General features: G+C 39.0%; 1 protein-coding gene across 3 annotated transcripts in view; it reads right to left on the bottom strand.

Annotated features, from left to right (window-relative positions):
* The window catches only part of chd1 (chromodomain helicase DNA binding protein 1), a 203,795-nt gene that overhangs the window by 58,134 nt on the left and 118,171 nt on the right, over nt 1-27,490 (bottom strand). For all 3 annotated transcript variants that reach the window (XM_041185542.1, XM_041185544.1, XM_041185545.1), the window contains 10 exons: nt 24,400-24,527; nt 20,650-20,866; nt 17,656-17,745; nt 15,131-15,321; nt 13,703-13,891; nt 12,929-13,088; nt 11,240-11,392; nt 3,685-3,756; nt 887-1,036; nt 414-562 (listed from right to left, as the gene is read on the bottom strand). In XM_041185542.1, coding sequence (XP_041041476.1) covers nt 414-562; nt 887-1,036; nt 3,685-3,756; nt 11,240-11,392; nt 12,929-13,088; nt 13,703-13,891; nt 15,131-15,321; nt 17,656-17,745; nt 20,650-20,866; nt 24,400-24,527 — 1,499 coding nt within the window. The remainder of the gene's footprint in view (nt 1-413; nt 563-886; nt 1,037-3,684; nt 3,757-11,239; nt 11,393-12,928; nt 13,089-13,702; nt 13,892-15,130; nt 15,322-17,655; nt 17,746-20,649; nt 20,867-24,399; nt 24,528-27,490) is intronic.

The raw sequence follows: 27,490 nt of genomic DNA, 5'->3' as shown, positions 1-27,490 counted from the left end.
AAAAGCAATTCATTACTTGATGTGGTTTAAGCATTCATGCTGTGTTAAATTCAAGTTTTTTTCAGAAATTAAAACAATTATGACAACTTTTCTAAAATATTGGGAAACCTAGGTTCAGAAGGATGGCCCATATAGTCTGTGAGCAACAAAATTGAAAAGAATAAAAGATGCACCAAATCAGGATGTAGGTATTAAGCAACTTCACAACTGGGTTTTAATAATCTGCCAAAATGGGGAATCCCTTCTTTTCTCAGTGAACTGCTTGTGCATAAAGACACCGTAATAGCACCAAATCAGAGAATTGAGCCAAGAAATTTAGTGGAGTTTCCTAATAACCTTAAATAAATGACTCATTTTTTTAGCTACTTGTTATTGAACCATAAATGATATCGCAGAAAAATGTAGCTACATACTTTGTAGGATTGGAACCAGTGTGTAGCACAGTTTTCCCTGTTGTATCCATTCGTTGTATAACAAGGTGATCCAGCACCATCTTTTTCTTTGCTCTTTCAATTATCTCTTCTTCTACTGTCCCCTTTGTGACTAGCCGATATATATTAACCTGAAAGATGCATTACATACGTTATATCCTCACAAATGAATTTTAAATCAAACTTATAAATCTACAAAGATGGTCTTAGAAGTTCAGGTAAATCACTAAAGCTTCCAAACATGTTGCATCTTTGATAATTAGACATTAAACTATTTTTGAGTTTGGAATATGACTTTTTAAATCAGTGAAAGGAAAGTGCATGCGAATATTTATGAAGAACTTTAAAAGTTAACAAATTGCATTTAACTTGGTTAGAATTGAGTCCCACTATGGTGGGAATCATAAACATTAAGTGAAATGCTGTACTTTGACCAGCAGCAGGGGAATAGTTACCTGTTTCTTCTGACCAATTCTGTGAGCTCTTGCTTGCGCCTGTAAATCATTCTGTGGATTCCAGTCTGAATCAAAAATAACTACAGTGTCTGCAGATGCCAGGTTTATACCCAACCCTCCCGCTCTGGTTGACAGCAGAAAGCAGAAGTCCTGTGATCATAAGGAGACAAATTCCTAAAACAGATTCTTCACAACTATGTATAAGCAATATCCCTTTTCCCAGTAATCAAAAGTGAAAATAATATTCATACATTATGTTCTCCTGATTGAATAACTACAGCTGGTTAGACACTCTAATTTTCTCTTCCTCCCTACAATTGTAAAATAAACATTTCAACAAATCCTTATGTACAATAACAAATAGAAATTGATTAATGCTAAATCAGAATTCTGCAATATAGAAACACAATTAAGTGACAAATTAAGCTTACTTTAATAGCTCTTATTAATGTACCCAAATCATTTCTCACCATCTATCTCTCAGACATAGAGGTTTTTGAATACCATAATTATTCCATAAAGAAAATAGCAACTTGCAGTGAATTATCTAGGGCTGTTTTACAGGTGCAACAATACTCAATTCAATAGAACCACCCACCCACCCACACCCCCATCCCGCAATGTTAGACTCAGTTTACAGAATGCATATGTTTGATTTTTTTATGTAAAAAAAATCAAGTGTATTCTGCCATGCACTTCAAGTTTGATCATATTAGGATGTGCTTTGCTTTGAGCAGTACTGAGAATGTTATGCAGAAGTCATTACAGCACGTGATTACCATTTTCAGGGTGATTAGCAAGGGGTTGGCGACGTGGTCATTAGGATGCCGGGGGTAAATTTATTAAGTTCATTTCTGGTTTAGTGATTATAAACAATAAATACATTGCACGGTGACTGCTTTTTTAAAATATTCAAATTTATAAACAATTTAAATTACTGATTAGGCTCAGGTGGAGTACTGTGTCCATTTCTGGCACCGCACTTTATGAAGAGGCTGCAGAGGAAATTTATTAGAATGGTACCAGGTATGAAAGACTTCAGTTACATGGAGAGATCGGAGAACCTGGCGTTGTTCTCTTAAGAACAGAGAAGATTAAGGGGAGATTTAATTAAGGTATTCAAAATCATGAATGGTTTGACACAATAAATAATGAGAAATTTTTCCAGTTGAGAAGGGTCAGCAATCAGAGGAAACAGATTTAAGGTAGCTAAGCAAAGAACTAGGGGCAAGATGAGAAGATTGTTTTTAACACAGCAAGTTACAATGGTTTGAAATGTACTGCCTGAAAGGATGGTAGAAACAGATTCAAGGAAACAGATGCAATAATCATTTTCAAATTGATATTGGATAAATACTTGAAAGGGAAAACTGTGCTTAGCCAAGCGAGTAGAACTGACTGGATAGTTCTTTGGAAGAGTCGGCAAGGGCATAATGGGTCAATTGTGCTGCATCATTGCATGTTCAGAGAGAATTTTTACATTGCTTCATTTCTTCTGCCACTATTTGAACATTTAAAAATTAGGAGATATTTCAATATCTTGCTGTTTATTAGGAATTACTCTCTGAACAATTTAACTGGATCTTTGGAAAGTATGTGTGAATGTCTTTATATGTCACAATACATATAATCCTAGTGAACATTTACATTCTAAGATAAGCAGCTTCATTTTTTTCTGCCACACAAAACATGTCATTAAGTGACACACACAATAGCAAACTTAGTGACAGTTGTTGGGCAGTTGTTGTCGTGGGTATCATCACCAGTGGCTTGATTATGACCATTTCTCCTCTGCTGGTCCATGATGGGAAAGCAGTTTATGGTTGGTTGATTAGTTATCTTGTCACTTATGTGGGACGAACTCCAGTTCCCAAGTACTTGGAACAATTTATCAGCTACACTGGTCATATAAATATGAAAACCTCAGTCACGGGTAGTTTAGAACATCCATGCTGAGCGATTTAATGCCTCCCAGAGGCAGCATTAACAGGAACTGCTGTATTTCAAATATATTTCTACATTAACTGTATTGAAACTTTTGCACTATTTAATCAAACCTTTGGTGTAGCTAAATTCTCTCATGGCATTTTTCTACAGCTTATGGCAGTGAGTTTTCCTTTTGAAGAGAGAGTGTAGCATCAGCTATCGCACATACAAGAATCTCTAAAAGGTCAGAAACAATCATTTCACTAAAGCAAACAGACCTTGGGAAATCTCACAATCATTAACAGTAACTACACTATCATACTAAAATTTGAAACAAAGATAAAGAAATGGTCGAACTGCACAACAGATCCAACAGCATCTGAAACAGAAAGATAAGTCAACATTTCAGGGATAACTCATCAGACCTTTGAATAAAAATGTAAAGGACAGGAAAAAGTTTGTAATAGTTATAAGTTGAATGAAGAAAAAAAAACTGATGAGAGGACTCACTCTGTCTCACTTCAGAAGATGACAGATCAGAAAATTTCAATGAACTGCTTCCCCCGCCTTTCTCTTTCCTTTGGTTGTTGTTCATCAACATTAAGGCGTGAATGGAGGATGAACTGAGCAATGGGCATGCTCCTCAATCAATGTCAGTGCCAGTCCAACGGTCTGGCAGAAAATGCATTGAGTGGATGATGTTCATCATTTATTCTTCATATGGCCTGGCTACAACTAGGTAAAACTCAGCTGTACAAAAGAGGTGGGTCAAACCCTGGGAAATCCACAGCCATCTGAAGAAGGGATAAATCTCTTTACTTCTTACCCAATTTCTCACTCTCTCTCATGCACGCACACATAAAAAGTCTTACATCTGATCCTTCTGCATTGAAGTGGTCCAGTGCTTGTTTCCTCAGCTCTCCCTTAATAGATCCATCTAATCGCTGTAACAGAAAGACCAATAACCATTATTGTAAGGCAAACTATAGTGAAATACAGAAAAAAATCTTTAAAATAACTGTATCCTTTAGATTTGTCTTTCAGCAATGGATTCTGGCTATTCATTATAATGTAGAACACAAGTGATGGATGAGAAAAGCTAATTAGCCCAAAGAATGACTCTCTAATTCTCAAATCTATCTATTTTCATATCAACCATATCACACCTAAGCAGGATATTTTTTTCGATGTTACACAAAGCAAATTTGGCTAAACAGTATAAACAAAAAAAAAGATATTACAAACAACTTGTATGGTGTCTACCAGTGTAAACCTGGATTTAAATTTGGAAGTGAATCAAATAATTTCATACTTTTAAAACATGAGCTCAAGCAATTAAGTGAAGGCAGCTGGATCATATTAAGTGTGCTTTATGATGACAACAGGAGCTTACGAAAATCCCCCCTTTATTCCTAACCTCTTTAATTTAGGGTCAAACACGTGCTTCTGCTCATAAAAGGCTATTTCTTTTCATTGCCACGTCAGAATACAGAACGTGGAAGAGCCTGACCATTACAATTCACTACACCAGAGCTTTGCTTCGTGAGGGAAGATTCACATACTAACATCGTAAAAACACAAAAGGTTAAAAAGCACTGGTGCTTAGAAGAAATATCTAGCAAAACTCTTCACTCTGACAGAATAAAGTTGCAGCAAAAAAAAAATTGATGGAACAATGATAATGTTAATCTCATAAGAGAATTCTATAAAATTCAGCAATTTGCTGCACCAAATAAATTGTGTGTATTTATTACAATTGCACTTTGAAATGAATCTGTCAGTCACAACAATGATTGTTGGTGGTCAGTCATCTGAGTTCCAGGACATCACTGCAGGAGTTCCTCAGGGCAGTGTCCTAGGCCCAATCATCTTCAGCTGCTTCATCAATGACCTTCCTTCCATCATAAGGTCAGAAGTGGAGTTGTTCGCTGATGATTGCACAATGTTCAGCACCATTCGCAACTCCTCAGGTACTGAAGCAGTCCATGTCCAAATGCAGCAAGGCCTGGACAATATCCAGATTTGGGCTGACAAGTTGCAAGTAACATTCACGTCACACAAGTGTCAGGCAATGACCATCTCCAACAAGAGAAAATCTAACCATTGCCCCTTGACGTTCAATGGCATTACCATCAATGAATCCCCCACTATCAACATCCTGCGGTTACCAGTGACCAGAAACTGACCTGGACTAGCCATATAAACACTGTGGCTACAAGAGGGCAGAGGCCAGGAATCCTGCAGCGAGTAACTCGCTTCCTGACTCCTCAAAGCCTGTCCACCACCTACAAGGAACAAGTCAGGAGTGTGATGGAATCTCTCCACTTGCCTGGATGGGTGCAGTTTCAACAATATGCAAGGAGCGTGACACCATCCGGGACAAAGCAGCCCACTTGATTGGTACCACATCAACAAACATCCACTCCCTCCACCACCGACACACAGTAGCAGCAGTGAGTACCATCTACAAGATGCACTGCAGGAATTCACCAAAGCTCCTTAGACAGCACCTTCCAACAAACAATATCATCTCGAAGGATAAGGACAGCTGATAGATGGGAACACTACCATGTGGAAATTCCCCTCCAAGTCACTCACCATCCCAACTTGGAAATATATGGTTGTTCCTTCACTGTCGCTGGATTAAAATCCTGGAACTCCCACCCTAACAGCACTGTGGGTGTACCTACACCACATGGACTGCAGCGGTTCAAGAAGGCAGCTCACCACCGCCTTCTCAGGGGCAACTAGGGATGGGCAATAAATACTGGCCCAGCCAGCGAATCCCACATCCCTTGAATTGATTTTTAAAAAAATGATCCTTGGGAAGGTTAAAGACCTCAGAGGAAGCAATGATCTGATTCACAGGTTAAGCTGCCCTGTGTTTAGTGGCCAGTATAACTACCTGAAGCAATTTTGATTTAACTATATAAACAAAAAAACAAATGACAACCAATTTGTATAGTGGCTACCAGTATAAACCTGGAATAATTTAGCATGAAGTAGTCTCAGTGATATTTTCATAGCTTTAAAGCATGACTTTGTAAAAGGTACTTCCAGATCAATCCCACTGTGTGGAACCAGTGTGTCATATGAAAATTTCATGAAGAGAGATCAGCTCACAAATGGAAGAAACAATTGTTAGCAACCATTGCCCCCACTGGACCTGAATAAACAAATTATTTGCATGAATTAGCTCATGTGCATGATTCAGTAGATACAAAAAGAGAGTGTTGAAAGTGGTTGTTTGGCTGGATAAGACTTAATCCTGCTAAATAAAACCACAAATTAAAAGGTGGGAAATATTGTAGTTCAATAATAGTTAAAATAAGATCTTAGAATCATGCAGTACAGGAAGCAGCCAAACCATTATGCCAGTGCTGGCTCGTTCAAAAGCTATTCAATTAGTCTCACTCCTCTGCTCCTTCCCCATGGCCCTGAAAATATTTCCTTTTCCAGTATTTAACCAATTCCCTTTTGAAAGTCATCAATGAATCTGCTTCCATCATCTTTTCAGGCTGTGCATTTCAGATCATCGTAACTCACCACAAAAAAAATAAATTCCAATCACCCCTTTGGTTCTTTTGTCAATTATCATAAATCTGTCTCTTTTGTTCATTGACTTTTCTGCCAGTGCAGGCAGTTTCTCCCTAAACCCCTCAAAGTTATTCAGTCTCCGATTACCATTTCTACTCTTAAGGGGAACAATCTTAATGTCACTAGTCACTCTTTATTACTGAAGTTCCTCATCCCTTACACAATTTCAGTAAATCTCCTCTGCACCTTTAAAAAGTCTTCTCCCACATTACAATGCTTCAAAAGTACTTCAATGACTGTAAAGCACTTTTAAACATCCCTTGATCATGCAAGAAGCTATATAAATGCAAGTCTTTCTTTTTTGACATTCTTCCTAAAGTGCAGCACTTAAAGTTGGACACAATACTTCACCTAAATCTAATTAGTGACTTCTAAAGGAACTAGCATAACTTCTTTGCTTTTGTGCTCTATGCTTCTATTTACAAAGCCAAGGATTCCAATTTTTTAACGTACATGTATATGGACATAGGGAGAAGGCCATTCAGCCCCTTAAGTCTGCTCTGCTATTTGATAAAATCATGGCTGATCTGATGGTGGCCTCAACTCCACTTCCCTGTCTACACCCTTACATTCTTTGACACCCTTGTCAATGAAGAATCTGGCCACTCTCCAAATCTTCCTGTCCTGCCTGCGATGATGCCCACCACTGGCGAGGCTGGAAAATCCGATCCTCTAACAAACTCAGCTTTAAAAATTATCAATGACCCTGCCTCCATTGCTCTATGAGGAAGAGAATTCCATAGATGCAGAAAAAAATTTTCACCTCCATCTTAAATAGGAATCCCCTTATTTTTAGACTGTGGCCCCTAGTTCTCATCTCATTCACAAGGGGAAACATCCTTTCAGCATATACCCTGTCAAGTCCCCTCAGGATCTTACATCTTTCAATAAGATCACCTCTCATTCTTCTAAGTCCAATGGATAGAGGCCCAATCTGCTCAACCTTTCCTCATAAGATAACCCCTTCACCCCCAGGAATCAGTCAAGTGAACCTCCTCTGAACTGTTTCTAATGCAATTATATCCTTGCTTAACTAGAGACCAAAACTATACACCGTACTCCAGATGTAGTTTCACTAATGGCTTGTACAATTGCAGCAAAGCTTCCCTTTTATATTCCATTTCTCTTGCATAAATAATAACATTCCATTTGCCTTCCTAATCAATTGTTGAACTTTCTGTGATTCATGTACAAGGACACCCAGATCCCTCTGTACTGCAGAGTTCTGCTTTTCTATTATTTCTGTTAAAGTGGATGCATCCATATTTTCCCAAATTATGCTCAATGTGCAAACTTTTGTCCATTTGTACCTATCTAAATCCCTTTTAAACTCTTTTTGCCCTCCCCATAAATTACTTTCCTACCTACCTTTGCATCATCAGCAAAGTTAGCAACCATACATTCAGTCCCTTCATTAATATAGATTGCAAATAGTTGAGGCCCCAGCACTGATCCCTGTGGCAGAGTATTAATTAAATGGAGGAACAGCTGCATAATTCTGAGCTGCAGAGAGATCTAAGTATTCTAGTATGAGTCACAAAAAGTTAGGTTGCAGGTACAGCAAGTAATTAAGAGGGCTAATGAAATGCTATCCTTATTGCGAGAGGGGTTGCACATAAAAAGGGTGTTATGCTTCAGTTATATAGGGCATTGGTGTGACCACACCTCGAATACTGTGTGCAGTTTTGGTCTCCTTATTTAAGGAAGATTGTAAATGCATTGGAGGCGGTTCATTGCAGGTTTCAAATTGATACCTGGAATGAGTGGGTTGACTTATCAGGAAAGGTTGGACAGACTGGGCTTGTTTCCACTGGAGTTTAGAAGAGTGAGGGGCAATTTCATTGAAGTACACAAGATCCTGAATGGCCTTGAAAAGGTGGATGTTGAAAGGATGTTTTCTCTTGTGGGTGAGTCCAGAACTAGGGGACTCGGTTTTAAAATTAGGGGTCGCCCTTTTAGGACAGAGATGAGGAAAATTTTTTTCTCTTAGAAGATTGTGCAACTTTGGAATTCAGTGCCTTAGACGGTGGTGGAGGCAGGGTCATTGAATATTTTTAAGGCAGGAGTAGATTGATTCCCTTGCCTAACAAGAATCTAAGGTTATTGGGGTTGAATGGGAATGTGGAAGTTGAAACGCAAGATGATCAGCCATGATCTTATTGAATAGCAGAGCAGGCTCGAGGGGCCGAATGGTCTACTCCTGTTCCCATTTCTTATGTTATGTTCACTCCATTAATTACAGCTTGCAAAAGCAAATATAACCATTTCTCCCTACTTTTTGCTTCCTGTTAGCTAGCCAATCCTCTATCCATGCCATTAGGTTACCCCCTACAGCCTGAGCTCTTATTTTGTGTAGTAATCTTTGACATAGTGGTACTGTATCAAACACCTTTGTGAAATCCAAGTACACCACAGCTACAGGTTCCCCTTTATCCACGTTACTTGTTACTTCTTCAAAGAACTCTGGTAAATTAGTCAAACATGATTTCCCTTTCACAAAACCATGTTGACTCTGCCTGGTTGCATTAGGATTTTCTAAGTGCCCTAATATAACCACTTTAATAATTAGATTCTAGTATTTTCCCTATGACAAATATTAGGTTACCTGCTTTCTGTCTCTTTCCTTCCTCGAATAGAGGAATTACATTTGCTATTTTCCAACCTGATGGGACCTTTCCAGAATCTAAGGAATTTTGGAAAATTACAACCAATGGATCTACTATCTCCACAAGCACTGCTTTTAGGACCCTAGGATGCAGACCATCAGGTCCTAGTGACTTGTCAACCTATAGTTCTAATAGTTTTCTCAGTACCCTTTTCCCTGGTGATTATAATTGTTTTAAGGTTTTCCCTCCCTTTCACCTCTTGATTTACAAGTATTTCTGGGACATTATATGTGTCTTCTACAATGAAAACTGACACAAAATATCAGTTCAATGCTTTGCCATTTCCTTATTTCCCATCATTAATTCCCCAGGCTCACTCTGAGGACCCATGCTCACTTTAGTTACTCTTTTCTTTTTTAAATGCTTGTAGAAGCTCTTACTATCTGTTTTTATATTTCTAGCTTGCTTTCTCTCATACTCTTAATTTCTCCCTCTTCATTATTTTTTAGTCATTCTTTGCTGGCTTTTAATTTCAGTCCAATCTTTTGACCTATCACTAATGTTCGAGGAATCGTACGCTTTTTCTTTCAGTCTGATACTATCTTTAACTTCCTTAATTAACTGCAGATGGTGCATTCATCTCCAAGAGTCTTTCTTTCTCATTGAAATGCATTTTTGCTGAGTGTTATGAAATATCTCCTTAAATGCCTGCCACTGCATCCCTAATGACCTACCCCTTAATTTCCCAGTACTCTTTAGCCAGCTCCATACCTTGTAACTGCCTTTAAATTTAAAACTCTAGTCTTAGTTAGAGCCACTCTTCTCTCCCTCACACTGTAAGCGAAATGCAATCATGCTATGACCACAGGTACCTACAGGCTTCTTTACTATAAGGTTATTAATTAATCTTGCCTCATTTCACACCTCTAGGTCTAGGATAGCCTGCTCTTTGGTTGACCCTAGAATGTGCTACCCTAAGAAATTGTCCTGAAAACACTATGAACTCATCTTCCAGGCTACCTTTGCCAATCTGATTTATCCAATCTATACGTAAATTGAAATCACCCATGATTATTGCAGTGCCTTTCTTACAAGCCCCCATTAATTCTTCCTGTATTCTATCTTACAATGTCGTTCCTGTTAGGAGGCCTATAAACTACTCCCACAAATCTCTTCTTCCTTTTGCTATTTATCTCCACCAAAATGATTCTACATCTTTATCTTTAGAGCTAAGGTCATCTCTCACTATTGTACTAATGCCATCCTTAATTAACAGAGCAACCCCACCATCTTTTCCTAGCTTCCTATCCTTGCAAAATGTTAAATCAGCCTTATCAACTTGTCCTGCCACCTTCAACAATTTGTAAAAGCGCGCTCCAAGATCTTTCTGTCCAGCACCCCTTAAAATTGTACCATTTAGTTTATATTACCGCTCCTAAGTCTTACTACCAAACTGCATCACCTCACAACTCTCAAAACATGTCACTACAAAATGACCCGATTTTATTCCCAACCAATGCACCTATTCCTACCATGAAGCAGAATAAATATAGATCACTGCAAGAGCAACCCAGGGTTAATTTGCCCCCTCTGTGCAGAGATATCTAACGTCTGTTCAGTTCACAGCCCAGATGAGATCAGGTGCTCTCTGTATAGTGAATCACGTTGCCACCTTTGACCTGCTACAAAAAAGAACTCTCTGCAAGCAGGTAATTTAGATTTTCAACAGTTATTCCGATAAGAAGTTTGTTAGATCTGTACAATGGCATTTTTGAAACTTCTTTCCAATCATGCTGTGATATTTAAAGGCAGGACAACTTTTACCTGCCAATAGTTTCTTCCCTTGCAAATTATTTTTGGACCCTGCACTTCCTTGGTGCCTGCTGTTAAACCACCAATGCTACACTTAACCGCATGCAGTAAGAGAATGCAGGAAACTCTTCATCTGATTTCACTCAGTAAGGAAATGACTGATCTCCACGTGCAACTTGGTTAAGGTTAGGAACTCAACAGAATGGAATGGGAATGAAGAAAATTAATCCTGTATGCTTTCATTCCATGAGCAATACATTGACACTCCACTATGTTGATGTGCTTACTGGTTTTGTTCGATCATCATTGATCCAAAACACTAAAGAGGAGGTGCAAGAACAAACCCACTGCCCTCAATGGCTATGTGTAAATTTTTCTCAACATTTTATAAGTCCAGAATGAGAATACGGACCTGGAAACAAAACTGTCGGCATTTCAAATATTCTGCTAGAATGTCCAGCATCCGAACCATCTGAGAAAAAATAAGGACTCTGTGGCCTCGCTCCTTTAGTCGACAAAGTAGCTTGTCCAACAGTATCAGCTTCCCACTGTTACGGATCAAATGCTAGGAAAACAAGAAATCAGGAAAAATATGACTCAAATAAAACAAGAGACCTACATATGTCTTTTCATAGACAGTTAAATGCATAACCAATTGAATGATCTACAAAGACAATGGTTAATTTTACAAGTCTTGTAGCTTTATAATTACATTCATTTCAAATTCATAAGTGGGTATTGCAAATTTTATGTCTTTTCTGTTGAGTTAAAAGCGAAACCAATCATAACAACGCATGCCACTATTTTGAATGTCAATGAGCAAATCATGAGGTTGATTATGTAGGTTTACGTTGAGTTATACCTCACTAATCTAACAGACAAGTATATTTCATAGAAGGGTATCCAGAAAAATCTGAACTCAGTAATCAATATAATTTTCTCATTGAACAGGTCTGAGCAATAAAAGGTTACACAGATACACACGATAAACAACAGAACTTTTACATACAGTCTTAGTCATATAGAACAAGGTTAATTCTGTAAAATGGGCAGTATCAGACCAGCTAGCCTTTAAACAATTCTCCCTACTTCCCTTTCTGATATAAATGAAAATGAAAATCAGGAGAGGTGCTTAACCCTAAGTCAAACTTACCCCCTGTAGGTGCTACTTACTGAACCAGTAACCTTTGGGCCTAGAGTAATAATCCAGGGAATGTTGAGTTCAAATCCCAAAATGGCAAGTTGGGAATTCAAATTCAATTTTTAAAAATTTGGAAACAAAAAACTGGCATCCGAAAAGAAAAAGTGACCGTGGAGATGTCATTTAAAAACGCAACCGATTCACTAATGTCCTTTAGGGAAGGAAACCTGCAGTTTGATCTATATGTGACGCGATTTCCACATCAATATGATTGGCTGCCCTCTAATGCAGCCCATCCAATCATATCAAACTGCTGCAAGAATAATGGTTCAAGAAGGCAACTAAGGTGCAGCTAGGGTTGGGTAAGTAGGAATAGGTAATAAATGTTAAACTTGCCCACGCTGTTCATGTTCTGAAGATACACAGCTTCTTTTTTAAAAAAGTGCTTCTGATTTTTGAAAATTAGCTGGTTAAGTCATAGCATTGATGTTTGTGTTTTAATTTGAAAGACAGACAAAAGTGAACTCTAGTTAAACTTTAGAGGTTTTGTGTATGCATCAGGGTGCAACCTAGATATAGGTTTCAAAGATTAATGCGATTTGGATAAACTTTACTCCATCACCCCCACAAAAATAATTTGTTATATTTAACTTTTGAAGATGTTCTTACTCTTTCCAAGTAATTCACAGATGCTGCAATGTGAAACATATATTCTAAACTCATGAGATTTAGACTTTTTGGGCAGTGAAATTATATAATCCAAGTTCCATTCTTTTGGCCCACAGAAAGCAACAAATCAACACAGCAGTTTAACAGCCAAGTCTTAAAAACTTTGATTAAAAAAATACTCATATGAACCGTCATTAATCCAAGGCACACACACACAAACTTCCACTCCCATACAGATTACCACAGTACACATGCATGCTTCCTGCACGCACGCATTCTTTGAAGTCGTACCTGTAAGGCCTCCTGTCTATTATAGAAATTATCTTCTGGCAGTTTAATGAGGTAGCAATGGTTGCAACACTTTTTAAGTTCCATCATGATATTGAGAAAGCCAGAAGTGCTGCCTTTACTCCCTTTGCTCAAAGCTTTGTAATTCCTGGTTAAAATCCATCTATTGCATTGCAAGAAAAAATATTGACAATTAATACTAACATTATAACAAAAAGCAGTAGTAATCACAGTCAACTAACTGAACAATTAATTACATATTAGGGCTTATTTTATAGAAGGCTGTTTAACTTTAAAAACATTTAATGGCTTTATACACAAACATTACACAATGCTAAGTCAAAATCAAACATCTATGAATGCAATAGGTAACCATTTATCAATTCAGCACGTCCATGAATACGTTTTATGCATTATACATCTCTGAAGAAACTCAAAGTTTATATGCTTTTGACCTTTTATACAGGTCTTTCAGCATCTGCAAAGGGAAAATATAGATTAACACTTCATGTCCTTCTGCAGGATGCAAAACACTGTTAGCGTTCTGAAGAAGGGTCTCGACACCTGAAACATGAATTTACCATTTCTATTTACAAATATTAACTGTATATTTCTAATATTTGTAGCTTTTTTTTCTTTTATTTAGTGCCTCATTTTTGGCTATGATCTGCAAATACTATTCAGGCATTCAGTTTAGTCAATTCAAATTGTTTTTGTATGTATTAGCTTTGCTAATAAAAAATCTGAAGGATTTTTTTCTTCTGGGGCATTACTTACTTATAGTATTGCTTTTGGACTGCACTCATTTCCACTCGCAAGATTTGTTCAACTTTAGCAGGTAGAGACTTTTCAACGTCCTTTTTCACTCTACGCAGCAAGAATGGCTCCAATTCCCGGTGAAGGCTTGTGTACCCAACTTCTCTTCCTTTACCATGTTCCTCTTCAAACACTTCCCAGGAAGAAAATCTTTCCCCCCCCAAACAAAAATAATGCTTTTATTTAGTTACATAGATAAGCCACTCACAAATAAAATTACTGGCAACATTGTATTGGATTGTAAATTTTCCTGACAATTTTGTCAAAAATCTTTACATTGTCAATGCCTTAAAAACAAATTCTCTACAAATTGCTGAGGTCAGATAAGACTTTCAGTGATTTAATTGACAAAAACATGCTTTTAAATGATTTATTTTGTTCATAGAAATTAACAAAGGCACTTTTTCAAGAATTAATTACTGGAGCAAAGTAAAGCTGTCACAACTGTAAAGGATCACAATCACGAGAATTCATAGACCATTTATGATCACTTGCCAGGAACAGAGGTAGAAGAGAATGCACTTAATTACCAAATGCATGGAATACTAACTTGCATGTTAACAAATTGAGATGGGTTAAATTAGTAACTTTTAATGATGACTGTATTACGTAACAATTACATATGGGACCACCGGATTCATTGCAGCTTCTGCCTCATAATTGAGGAGCTCTTCCATTCCTCAGAATATTCTGAGCCTGCAGAAACTGGAATTGTCAAGAATAAGACACCGAGAATTAGCATAAACTAATTTAACTTTTTAATTCTGGTGTCAGGTTGTATATTTACTAAAAATACTGGAGTAAAACACAGACTTGCACACATTCCATAAAATTGTTTTCAGCACTATTGTCTGCCAAGTAAACGTCGAGGTCTTAAATTAACTTCAAATGAAGAAAAGAATGAATCCAATAATGAAACAAACTCAGCAGTTGCTGTTGTTGAGTCAATTGGATGAGCAAAAGCTCAAGTGGGCCACAGTAATATCAGGACACAAGGCAGCAGAGAAATAGAGAAGAGCTGGAGCTGGAAGAGTAGAAAGATGACTTGAAATTACAGTTTTAAAAAAAGTAAAAAAATGAAAGACCCTTTACACCCTCAGGTTGCCTCAAACTGTTTTACAGCCAATTAAGTACTTTTGATGTGTTGTAATGTTGGAAACACAGCAGCTAATTTGCATTCAGCAACACCCCACAAAATAGCAATGCAACAGGGACCAGACATCTGTTTTAGTGATGCTGGTTGACATATAAACGTTGACTGCGACATTGAACACTCCCCTGAGTTAAGATATTGTCCCCAAAGGAAGTGAAACCTTCCTGCTATAACACAATTTTCTCTCTACGTTTTTACTCCTATGTTATCAAACCAGAATTCTTAGTCACTCTTACTTTTCTGGCATGATGAAGTGAAGGAGAGACCAGAGCTCTTTGAGTGAGTTTTGGAGTGGAGTCCCAGTTATGAGCAGCCTGTGATTCGACTTAAAGTCCATCATGGTTTTATAAAGGAGAGAGTCATCATTCTTCAGACGATGGGCTTCGTCCACTCCAATGAAAGCCCAATTTACACCTCCAAGGAATGACTGAAACAAAATGTTAAACTGTAATATTTAGAAATATTTTAAATTTACATTTACTGACATGTTTCACTTTTTGAAAATTCATCTGGAAAAGGTTTGAAACCTCGGAATGGACTTTACCAACACTTAATGCTGCAATGTTTCTACTTAGTGGACTAAAAACTCAACATTAAAACTACAGAACTGTAGAATCCAGTGACTCATGCTAGGAGATAATTGCAGAGGTTGGTAATCCACCTGTAGCTTACCCAAAATGCCAGCTGTTTGTGCGACATTTTAGGAAACGTCTGACAGCTATTTTATACAGGGCTCTCACAGCTCAGCCTGACACATGACATACATATTCAAGCACTTTTGAACACAGCTCATATGTTAACAAATGATTTTCTTTTCCCTTGCTCTGGGAATTTTGTTAACTTATCAAATCTTGGACCTGCCACAGAAGTGAAAGCAACAAGTACGCCAGGATGTGTTTACCAACTTAGCCATCATAACTCTGTCCCAAAGTTTAAATCATTTTTAAAAATTTGCTCATGAGATGTGGGTGTCACTGGCTAAGCCAGCATTTACTGCCCATCCTCTAATTGCCCTCGAGGTGGTGGTGGTGAGCTGCCTTCTTGAACCGCTGCCATCCATGTAGATATGTACACCCACAGTGCTGTTAGGAAGGGAGTTCCAGGATTTTAACTTAGCGACAGTGAAGGAATGGCGATATAGTTCCAAGTCAGGATGGTGTCTTGGAGGGGAACTTCCAAGTGGTGGTGTTTCACAAATGTCTGCTGCCCTTGTCCTTCTAGATGGTAGTGCTCATGGGTTTGGAAGGTGTTGTCTGAAGAGGTTTGGTGAGTTCCTGCAGTGTATCATGTAGTTGGTATACATTGTGTTGGTGGTGGAGGCAATGATTTTTGCAGATGGGATGCCAATCAAGCGGGCTGCTTTGTCCTGGGTGGTGTCAAGCTTCTTGTGTTGTTGCAGCTGCACTCATCCAGGCAAGTGGAGAGTATTCCATCACACTCCTGACTTGTACTTTGTAGATGGTGGACAGACTTTGGGGAGTCCAAAGGCAAGTTACTCACCAGAGGATTCCTAGCCTCTGACCTGCTCTTGTAGCCACAATATTTATATGGCTAGTCCAGTTCAGTTTCTTATCAATGGTAATCTCCCCAGGATGTTGATAGCAGGGGATTCTGCAATGGTAATGCCATTGAATGTCAAGGGGCGATGGCTAGATTCTCTCTTGTCGGAGGTGATCATTGCCTGGCACTTGTGTGGTGCAATTGTTACTTGCCACTTGTCAGCCCAAGCCTGGATATTGTCCAGGTCTTGCTGCATTTGGACATGGACTACTTCAATCAAACATTTGGATGCTCAATATTATGAGGTTTCAAGCTGGATTTTAATTAATCTTGTCCCAATAATGCGCCGTAACCCTACTATTTGAAGAATATCCTTTACTGCCACGTGACTTCCTACTTTTCTCTAGCAACAATCTGACCTCTGAACTGCATTGTTAGTGAGCAGTCTTTTCTCTAGTGCATTGAAAATGCTATCTGATCAGTGCTACCTTCATTCTGACTCATGTTTCATAGGTGAAAAAAAGCATTCAAATCTGCATAAGCAAAAGCAGATGCTGTAAATCTGAAATAAAAACGAAATGCTGGACATTCCCAAAAGATTAGACAACATCTGCAAAGAAAATTAACAAACAATTCAGATCAATAGTCTTTGAACAGTTCTGGTCATTGCCTTGAAAAGTTAATTCTGTTTCTCTCCCTCCAGGTGCTGCCAATCTTGCTGAATATTTACTGCATTTTGTTTTCATTTAAATACACTACGTATTTACTTCGCTACTTCCCATTGCAAAGCTGGGAAATATAAGCATTCTGAGATATCAGAAATTACTTTTTTGAAAATATTCAAAGATATTTAAAGATATTCTATAATTCGAAATCTAAACATTGGCTTCATTAGATCATTCTGTTTAATGGTTCTTAGCGCTCAATTTTTTTAAGTCACATCACTTTATATGATTAACATTCAAGACGATGAACTGCATTTCTGAACCTAGTGTCATCTTTGAGATTTCCTTGAATGCTCGTACAAACATGCACACTAAATGGCTTCATCGGCTTAACATCAATAATGTTATAGGTTATGACAAGAAAATCTGTACACATATGAAAGATTTTTGCAGTGTAGCATCCTTATAAAATACATAACAGTTGTTTTTTAAATACAGAACTGGGGTGAGTCTATAGTGAAGACTTGCACTGAAAATGTTCCCTTGTGATGATTATGAATTAAAAAAACCAACTATTCAGCTGGTTGTGTTCTCACCTTGTCCTTCAGCAAAATCTCATACGTTGTCAACAAGATATTGAATTTCAATCGCTTAGTCTGAGGATGCATCCATTCGTATGTTCTTATCTAACAGGAGAACAAATTTAAAATAATCAAAGGCTGGACTGCATTTTGATTGATAGATTGTTTCACATTGACAAATTGAAAAGGATTAGGGGACATGCATTTAAACTAACCAAAAGCATAGGCTAGATAACAGGCTGTTCAGCTCCCAGAAAGTAGTGAGCCTCTGGAATTATCTATGGAATTCACTGCCACTGAAGGCTGTGGAGGCCAGGTCATTAAGTGTATTTAAGACCGAGATAGATAGGTTCTTGATTGGCAAGGGGATCAAAGGTTACGGGGAGAAGGCGGGAGAATGGGGTTGAGAAACTTGAGAGCCATGATTGAATGGCAGACCAGACTCGATGTGCCAAATGGCCTAATTTCTGCTCCTATGTCTAATGGTTTTATTTGTCCCAGCTTGTGTGCTCATACTTTGCAAGCTTTCAAAGTGGCGTTGGACTGTTTGTTGGCTGAGGCAGAGAACACATCATAATTGGATTGTTAATGTACACGTCAAAGTAATCTCCTGGACTGAATCAAGGGTGGAGGGAAATTTGAGATGATTTTTTCCCCCTTATTCGCCCTCCGTTTTTGCTTCTTCCAGGAGATTGCATGGCTGGTGGTGGTGGTGGTGGGGGGGAGGGGGTGTTTAGGGTCATTTCCAGTCCAAGAATTTTTTATGTTCGAACATGAAAGTGACTGCAGATAATCACTTTTATAAAAATCTCCATAAAGTAACAATTTTTAGCACACCAAAACACTGGTATAGCCATTCTGCACCAGATCTACAAACCACAAATGAACCACAAAGCACTATCAGGTGCCGCTCTCATCTGCTAAAGCTGCTCACTATTCCTGGCTTCTTTTCTCTACTACAAACCATCTGCTTAGACCGCACTCCCATTGCTCCCACCCTCACCTCCAATAAATGTGAGGAGCTCATGAACTTCTTTATCCCTAACATTGAGGCCATCAGATCAGCTGCTTCTGCCACTTCCTTGCCTCCCTTACCATAGCCCACTTGGCCAAATTTCCTCTTAAGGTACCCCTGTCCCAACTTTGAATTCCCATCTTTTTCTAGTTTACTCCTATTTCTCTTCATGCCCTCTCAGAGTTCATCCTGCTCATGAGACCCACCTCCTGCTGCCTCAATCCTATTCCCATTAAACTGGTGACCACCCAACTTCCCCTCCTAGCTCCCATTTTAGCTGAAAGTGTTAATTGCTACGTCCCATCAGATACCTCTTCTTCAAATCTGCTGTTATCACTCTTCTCCGCAAATAAAAAAGATTTGACCCCTCTGATCCTGCAAACTACCACCTCATCACTAACCTTCCTTTCCTCGCCAAGTTCTTGAACACACTGTCACTTCCCAAACACATGTTTTGCAGGGCTCCAAGTTTGAATTCCGCCAGTCAGGTTTCTACTGCTGCCACAGTACCAAAACCGCTCGTCTCAAAATCAAAAGTGACATGCTACGTGGCTGTGACAAAGGCAAACTATCCCTCCTCATCCGTTGTGACTTGTCTGCAATATTTGACATGGCTGACCACAACATCCTCCTCCAATGTCTCTCTACCGTCGTCCAGCCAGGTGGGACTGCATTCGCCTAGTTCCACTTTTATCTATCCAGTCATAGTCAGAGGATCACCTGCAATGAGTACTCTTCCCATTCCTGCATTATGACCTCTGGTGACGCCAAGGATTTATTGTTGGACCTCACCTATTTCTCATCTGCATGCTGCCCCTTGAGCACATCATTTAAAATCTGCCAATGTTCATTGGCACATTGACAACACCCAACTATTCCTTACGTAATCCCTTTACCATTTCTAAATTGTCAGACTGCTTATTCAACATCCAGCATTGGATGAGCAGAAATTTTCCCCAACTAAATATTGGAAAGACAGAAACCATTCCGTTTGATTCCCACCACAAACTAATTTTCCCAGCCACCTAACTCCATCCTTCTTCCTGGAAACTATTTTAGGCTGAAACAGGCTGTTCGCAACCTTGGGGGTCAAATATGACTGAGTTGAGTTTCCGGCCATGTATCTATGCCATCACTAAGACTGCCTATTTTCACATCCATAACATCACGTGATTCTGTCCTCGTTCAGCTCATCTGTTTCTGAACCTCTCATCCATGCCCTTGTTACCTCTAGACTTGACCACTCCAATGCCCTCCTGGTCAGCCTGCTACATTTAACCCTCCATAAACTTGAGGTCATCCAACATTCTGCTGCCTATATCCTAACTCACAACAAGTTCTGTTTACCCATCACCCCTGTTCTTATTGACACAGGTTGGCTTTCAATTCAACAATGCCTTGGTTTTAAAATTCTCCTCCTTACTTTCAACCCTACCATGACCTCGGCCCTCCCTTTTTTTGTGATCTCTTCCAGGCCATAACCCTCCATGATGTCTGTGCTCCTCTTTTTCTTACCTCTTGTTCATCCTCAATATTAATCAATCCACCATTGTTGATTGTGCTTTCAGCTGCCAAGGCAGTAAGCTCTAGAATTCCCTCCTGACCCTCTCAGTGTCTCTTTCTTCCTTTAGTGCACTACTTAGAACCTACTTTTTTGACATCTCCTTCTGCGCCTTGATGTCAAGTTTTGTTTTATAATGCTTCTGTGAAGCATTTTGGAAGGTTTAACTAAAGGCGCTATATAAATGCAAACTGTTGATGAATAAAATTGCTAGGGGCACAAGCTATTGTTGCACCTGATATTGATTTGCCTGACAAATTTACATTAATTAAATGGATTTCCTGCAATGATGCACATAAAATATCACATGATGTATCATTTTAAATAGGCTATGTATTTCAGAATATGCACTCAAAGTTAAGCTACATCCTTTTAAGACCAAAAAATCTAGCTGCTGGATATGGCAATGTATAATATCAAAACAGCAATTTACCATATTACGGCTACTGATGTCCCCCAAGTAAACCACGACATTCATTTCAGGCGCCCACATCTCAATTTCTCGTTGCCAGGAAGTGAGTGTTGAGAGCGGAACTACTAATAGGAAAGGACCATACAGCTGGTGCTCATGGAACACGTAGCTGAGGAAGGAGATGGTTTGTATGGTTTTCCCAAGACCCATTTCATCAGCGAGAATGACGCTATTGTTCCTATGAAATGAAGACATCAATAAATGATCATTGCAAATTAGCATATTTTAACTGCTCACTTTCATTTTTCTCAACTGTCAGAGAATTAAAATGTAAGGAAACCAATTAAACTATAACATTTAAGATTGTTTAATGTTAGCTTAAGTATTAAAGAAGTATGGACAGCATACAGGGGCAGTGGGAATGTGGAGGAGATACAATGGGAGTGAGGAAGTAGGACTAAATATGAGTAATGGAAGGATGTAAAAGGAGTTATTTCCTTATCACAACCATTCCAACCACATGTATCCTGAAATGAAAGAAAGTGTAAAGGGGGTAGGGGGTAGGGACAGACAGCAAAGAAAAGACTGAACAGAAAAAAAGAGAAGTGCAGAGAATCAGCAAAGTAGGCATCCAAGACAGGTAAAAAAAAATGGCCACAACCTCTGACCCATCACGTGTAACACCAGATCTAACTGGTAAGATATAATAATTGCTTCCACTCAATGTCGGACTTATTCTGGTTGTGGTTATCCTGCGAGTGAGACTGTTAATTATTTGAATCCAACATGACTCTTCTTTGAAACTGGAATCTAATTCCGACGAAGAGTTATTTTGGATTTGAAATATTAACTCCATTTCTCTCTCCACCGATGCTGCTAGACGGTTGAAATTTTCCAGCACTTTCTGCTTTCATTTCTGATCTCCAACAGTATGTTGCTTTTAATTGTTAATTATTCATTTGGTAATTTCCAGTCTTCTAGAGATGGGCAACACTAGATAACGTGATGGAAAAATCACATGGTGAGTGCCGTTTCTTAGTGATGATTTAATATTGGCTATACTGAACTTGAGTGCTATGGCTGTGCTGGTCTATGTGGCATAGCTCTGCTCCCATGCCCTAAGACAGCCAGATTCAGAACAGCATTCCTATTTTATCTAAGCAGGAAATTTATTGTCCTAAATTTCATTTCCCTGTGGTTCATAATTAGTTGATAGTTGAGGAGTTTGCTCTTCTGTTGAAATTATTACCATGTTTTGCATCTGACCTTGACTTAGGCAGGGCACAATTTCAAAATTTGCAGATGACACAAAACTTCGAAGGACTGTGCATTGTGAAGAGGATATTCATGGAGTCACAGAGTTATACAGCATAGAAACAGGCCCTTTGGCCCAAAGTGATTGACTTCAAGAGGACATAGATGGGATGGTGGAATGGATGGACATGTGGAGATGAAATTTAATGCAGAGATATGAAGTGACATATTTTGATAGGAAGAACAAGGAATGGCAATAAAGAATACAATTATGAAGGGGGTGCAGGATCAGAGGGACCTGGTGGTATACGTGCACAAATCATTGAAGATGGCAGGGCAGGTGAATAAGCAGTTAAAAAAGCATAGGAATCCTGGGCAATTTAAATAGAGGCATAGAGAACAATTAGAGAACAAAAGCAAGAAAGTTATGGTGAACTTTTATAAAATATCGTTGTGTCTCAACTGTAGTACTGATTGTGTCCAATTCTGGGCACAACACTTTAAAGGAAGAATGTGATGGCATAAGAGAGGATGCAGAAAAGATTTATGAGAATGGTTTCTGGGATGAGGAACTTCAGTTATGTAGATTGATTAGTGAAACCGGGGTAGTTTGCCTTCGAGAAAAAAGGTTTAATACAGCTGTTCAAAATCAAGAGGAGTCAAGACAGAGTAGATAGGCATAAAGTATTTCCATTGGAAGAAGGGTCAAGAATCAGAGAACACCAATTTGAGATAATTGGCAAAAGGAGCAATGACGACATGGAGGAAAACGTTTTTATGAAGCAAGTGGTTAAAATCTGGAATATACAGCTTGAGTGTGTGGTGGAGAAAGATTCAATCGGGGCTTCAATAAGAGAATTGGATAATTATCTGAATAGAAAAATTTGCAGGGCTACGGGGAAAGGGTGGGAGAGTGGGACCGGGGGCTGCTCTTGCAGAAACACGGAAACGACAGGCCAAATTACCTCCTGTGCTGTAACCATTCTATTTCATCACTGCATGTTATAATTATCGCCATGTGCTGTGCAAAAAACAGGTAGAAATTCTAAAACAAAAGCAAAATACTGCAGATGCTGGGAATGTGGAAAAAAACAAAAAATGCTGCAAAAGCTCAGCAGGTCTGGCAGCATTTGTGGAGAGAGAAACAAAGTTAACGTTTCAAGTCTGTATGACTCTTCTTCAGAGAAGTGAAGCTGTGAAGAAGTCATACAGACTCGAAACGTTACTTCTGGTTCTCTCTCTACAGATGTTGCCAGACCTGCTGAGTTTTTCCAGCATCTTGTTTTTTTAAGAATTCTAAAAAGTAGTTAGAAAAGAAAAATCCTCATTTGAGAGATCCGATTATGAATTAATCTTATATATAAAATGGGTAATGTGTTAAACTGGCAGTTTAAACAGTAATGCAATGTCAGTGCCAAGCCAATGTAAAAAAAAACTTACAATACCATTAAATTTACATATAATTACTCTCATTTTTGTGAAAAATATTAGCTACAGATTTAGGTCAAAATTGTTTCCTATGACTCAAAGATTAAAATGGAAAGAAATGATAGCAAATGAAACAATTACAAATAAAGAGATACCATTTCCACTAGTTTTATCAATATAGTTTTCTTTTCCAGAAAGCCAAGCGGTGAAGGATAGATCTGGAGCCAATCCTTGCACACTGTGATAAACTTTATTTATAGAAATACACAATGCAAACACGCACCTCTTAACTTAGCCCACAATTTCAGTCTGTTCCTATTTATAGGAGCACAAGTAAATCCCCAGTTAATGCCCACTACCTACATACGATTGAATATAATTAAAACATAATCCAGGCGAAACTAGCTGAACCAGTAGAAAAGTTTGGGAATTTTAAACTTTAGTTACACCAGGCTTAAATTGAGTATCATGATTGTTAACATTAGGTTAATAATAATATTGTCTCAAGTTGGCTCCACCCACAAAACTGGCCATATCCACCCAGATCAAAATGAGGAGGGTATCGTGTTTCTGTTCGAGATAGATGTTCAAATTGTGCTCATTTTCTTTGGCACACAGACACTAGTTTGTATGTTTTAAAAGTTTTTAGATTCCGTTAAATATTTTATTTACTAAGAAATTGTCTGGTATACACCAATGAACTAACAGAAGTTCAGTATATATATTTTAAGTCATTTTGAGCGACTTAAAATAAGGTTATTCACAGGTGGAGGACAAGATTCTTTTATTAAAATGCCCATTCTCTTGAGATAAACACATTTTAGTCTGTATTAATAAAACTACCAGGCTACCACCCTTAGGTACAATTAATGCTTTTTATTGCAAAAAGAAAAATTATTTTCTTCTATTATGTCAAACAGTTTCACTGGTTCATGTAGATTTTACGTTTGTGATAATGTTAATGCATTTTAGCAGAAACTTGAACTGTAACCGAATCAGTGCAACATGTATCCAATTTCCTAATGTGCCCAAGGGAAAAATTTACCTCCATAATCTTGAAATCTCAAATATGAATTCATAACTACTTACTTGCACCAGGAGTGTGCCAACCAATTTAAACCATTTAACTGATAATCGCGGAGCTCCAATACATCAGCACTTCCAATATACGCTGGCTGCTTCTTCAGTGTAACAAACCTGGGTCTTTGCTTCAAAACCTGTATAAGCAAAATAAATGTCTAAACATTGCTCCAAAACACAACCTTGTTATATACCACCAATTAACAGATACCAAGGAAGGAGTAATAGAGCCAATGAAATGCCCCATCATGGACATAATGAACAGAATAGCTTCCTTAGTGCTATTTACCCTTAAACTGCCCCTGGAATTCTTCCCTACAAAACAGCATTGTCAGATGCTGCTAATCACCCATGAAGTCACAGGTTGCTTAATTATCGATTTGTATTCATTTTGCATCACAGGAAACAAATTTCTGTGCAGCTTCAAAGCCTTAAATTGTTCGTAATAAAACACATATTTAGAGCTCTGTAAGTATCCCACAATAGATTCCACATTTCCAACTAAGTGGATAAAACAACGAGGCAACATTTCATTGAAGGGAACAACTTTGGACTAAAAAGTTACCAAAAGGTTAGGCCAAATCAAAAATGGATGGTCTACAGTCAGGACTTGCATGAACATCACAAGCTATAGCTAGCAACAGCCCTGCTTTTATTAAAAAAAACATTTTAAAGATGTTTGAAACATGGGCACATTAGTCTCCGAAGAGCTAAATAAAGGTCTCAGCTGCGAAATAGAATGAACCAACTAAACTCAATTTCCAAATAGGTTTCATTAAAAGGAATACCAAATAAAACACTGAAAAACCCACATGAACCCAAATAACATTAACTTTTAAAGCAAATGCTGAACAGGAGGCATTTCAGATTATCCACTGGACTAGCTAACATACTGCAACATCATTAAACATTGTAGCACCAAGTAATGGATATCTTGCAATTAACATACGTCTCAGTAACCAGGCCATAGAATGCTTCTGAGATTGAAATCAAAACTTGAAGCCCTGAATGCAAAGATCCTGCCACGGGGGAGCTGGTGGTGTTGCGGTAATGTCACTTGCCTGGCAATCCAGATGCCCAGGCTAATGCTCAGGGGTCACAAGTTCAAATCCCACCACGGCAGCTGGTGGAATTTAAAATCAAGTAATAAATTTGGAATTAAAAGTTAGTCCAATGGTGACCATGAAACCATTGTCGATTGTCGCAAAAACCTATCTGGTTCACTAATGTCCCTTAGGGAAGGAAATCTGCTGCCTGTACCTCTACCCCTAGGCCGACATGTGGGTGGCTCTTAAATGCACTCTGAAGTGACCAAACTCGCCACTCAGTTGTTTCAAAATGCTAGAAAGTCTCAAAAAAGGAATGAAACCAGACGGATCATCTGGCATCAGCCGGGGCATCGGAATCGACAATGGCAAACCCAGCCCCATCAACCCTGCGAAGTCCTCCTTACCAAAATCTGGGGGCAAGAGCCTAACATAGTCATGCTCATAAAATCATACCCTACAGGTAATGCCCCAGGCACCACCATCACCATCCCTGGGTATGTCCTGTTTCATCGACAAAACAGACCACCAGTGGCGGTGGCACAGTCTCAACATCTACTCTGGACCCCAAGAGGTAGTGTCCTGGGCCCAAGCATCTTCAGCTGCTTCATCAATGACCTTCCCTCCATTATAAGGTCAGAAGCGAAGATATTCATGGATGATTGCATAACGTTCAGCACATTCATGGCTCCTAAGATACAGGGGCAGTCCGTGTCCATATGCATCAAGACCAGGACAATATTCAGGCTTGGGTTAAGTGGCAAGTAATGTTCACGTCACACAAGTCGGGCAATGATCATCTCCAACAAGAGAGAATCTTACCATCTCCTCTTCACACTCAATGTCACCGCCATCACTAAATCCCCCACTATCAACATCCTGGAGGGTTACCACTGACCAGAGACTGAACTAGCCATACAAAAACTGTAGCTACAAGAGCAGGTCAGAGGCTGGGAATTCTGAGGTCAGAGGCTGGGAATTCTGTGGAGAATACCTCACCTCCTGATTCCCCAAAACTTGGCCACTGTCTACAAGGCACAAGTCAGGGGGAGGCGAGGGCGTAATGGTATTGTGGCTGGACTAGCAATCCAGAAACACAGGGTTATGCTCTGGGACCCGGGTTCAAATCCCGCCATAGCAGATAGTGGAATGTGAATTCAATAAAAAAAAATTTCAACAAAAGTCTTGAATTCAATAAAAAGTCTAATGATGACCATGGAACCATTGTTGATTGTTGTAAAACCCCAGCTGGTTCACTAATGTACTTCAGGGAAGGAAATCTGCCGTCCTTACCTGGTCTGGCATACAGGTGACTCCAGGCTCTTATATGCCCTCTGGAATGGCCTAGCAGGCCGCTCAGTTGTAACAAACCGTTACAAAGTCACAAAAAAAGGAATGAAACCAGACACCATCGGCATTGACTTAGGCATCGGAAACGACACCGGCAATCTAAGTCCTGTCCACCCTGCAAAATCCTCCTTAGTAACATCTAGGGGCTAGTGCCAAAATTGGGAGAACTGCCTCACAGACTAGTCAAGCAACAGCCTGAAATCATACCTTATAGATATTGTCCCGGACACCAGATTTACCATCCCTGGGTATGTCCAGTCCCACGGGCAGGACAGGCCCAGCAGAGGTGGTGGCATAGTGGTAAACAGTCAGGAGGGATAAAAATAAAAAACTGCAGATGCTGGAAATCCAAAACAAAAACAGAATTACCTGGAAAAAGTCAGCAGGTCCGGCAGCATTGGCGGAGAAGAACAAAGTTGACGTTTCGAGTCCTCATGACCCTTCAACAGAACTAAGTAAAAATAGGAGAGGGGTGAAATATAAGCTGGTTTAAGGTGGGAGGGTGGGGGGAGTGAAGTGGCTGGGGGGTGGTTGTAGAGACAAGCAAGCAGTGATAGGAGCAGCTAATCAAAAGATGTCACAGACAAAAGAACAAAGAGGTGTTGAAGGTGGTGATATTATCTAAAAGAATGTGCTAATTAAGAATGGATGGCAGGACACGCAAGGTACAGCTCTAGTGGGGGTGGACTAAAAGGAGATAAAAG

The sequence above is a fragment of the Carcharodon carcharias genome, chromosome 4 (assembly GCF_017639515.1).
Source record: "Carcharodon carcharias isolate sCarCar2 chromosome 4, sCarCar2.pri, whole genome shotgun sequence".
Taxonomy (NCBI): Eukaryota; Metazoa; Chordata; class Chondrichthyes; order Lamniformes; family Lamnidae; genus Carcharodon; species Carcharodon carcharias.
This window is presented reverse-complemented; position numbering and strand designations above follow the sequence as displayed.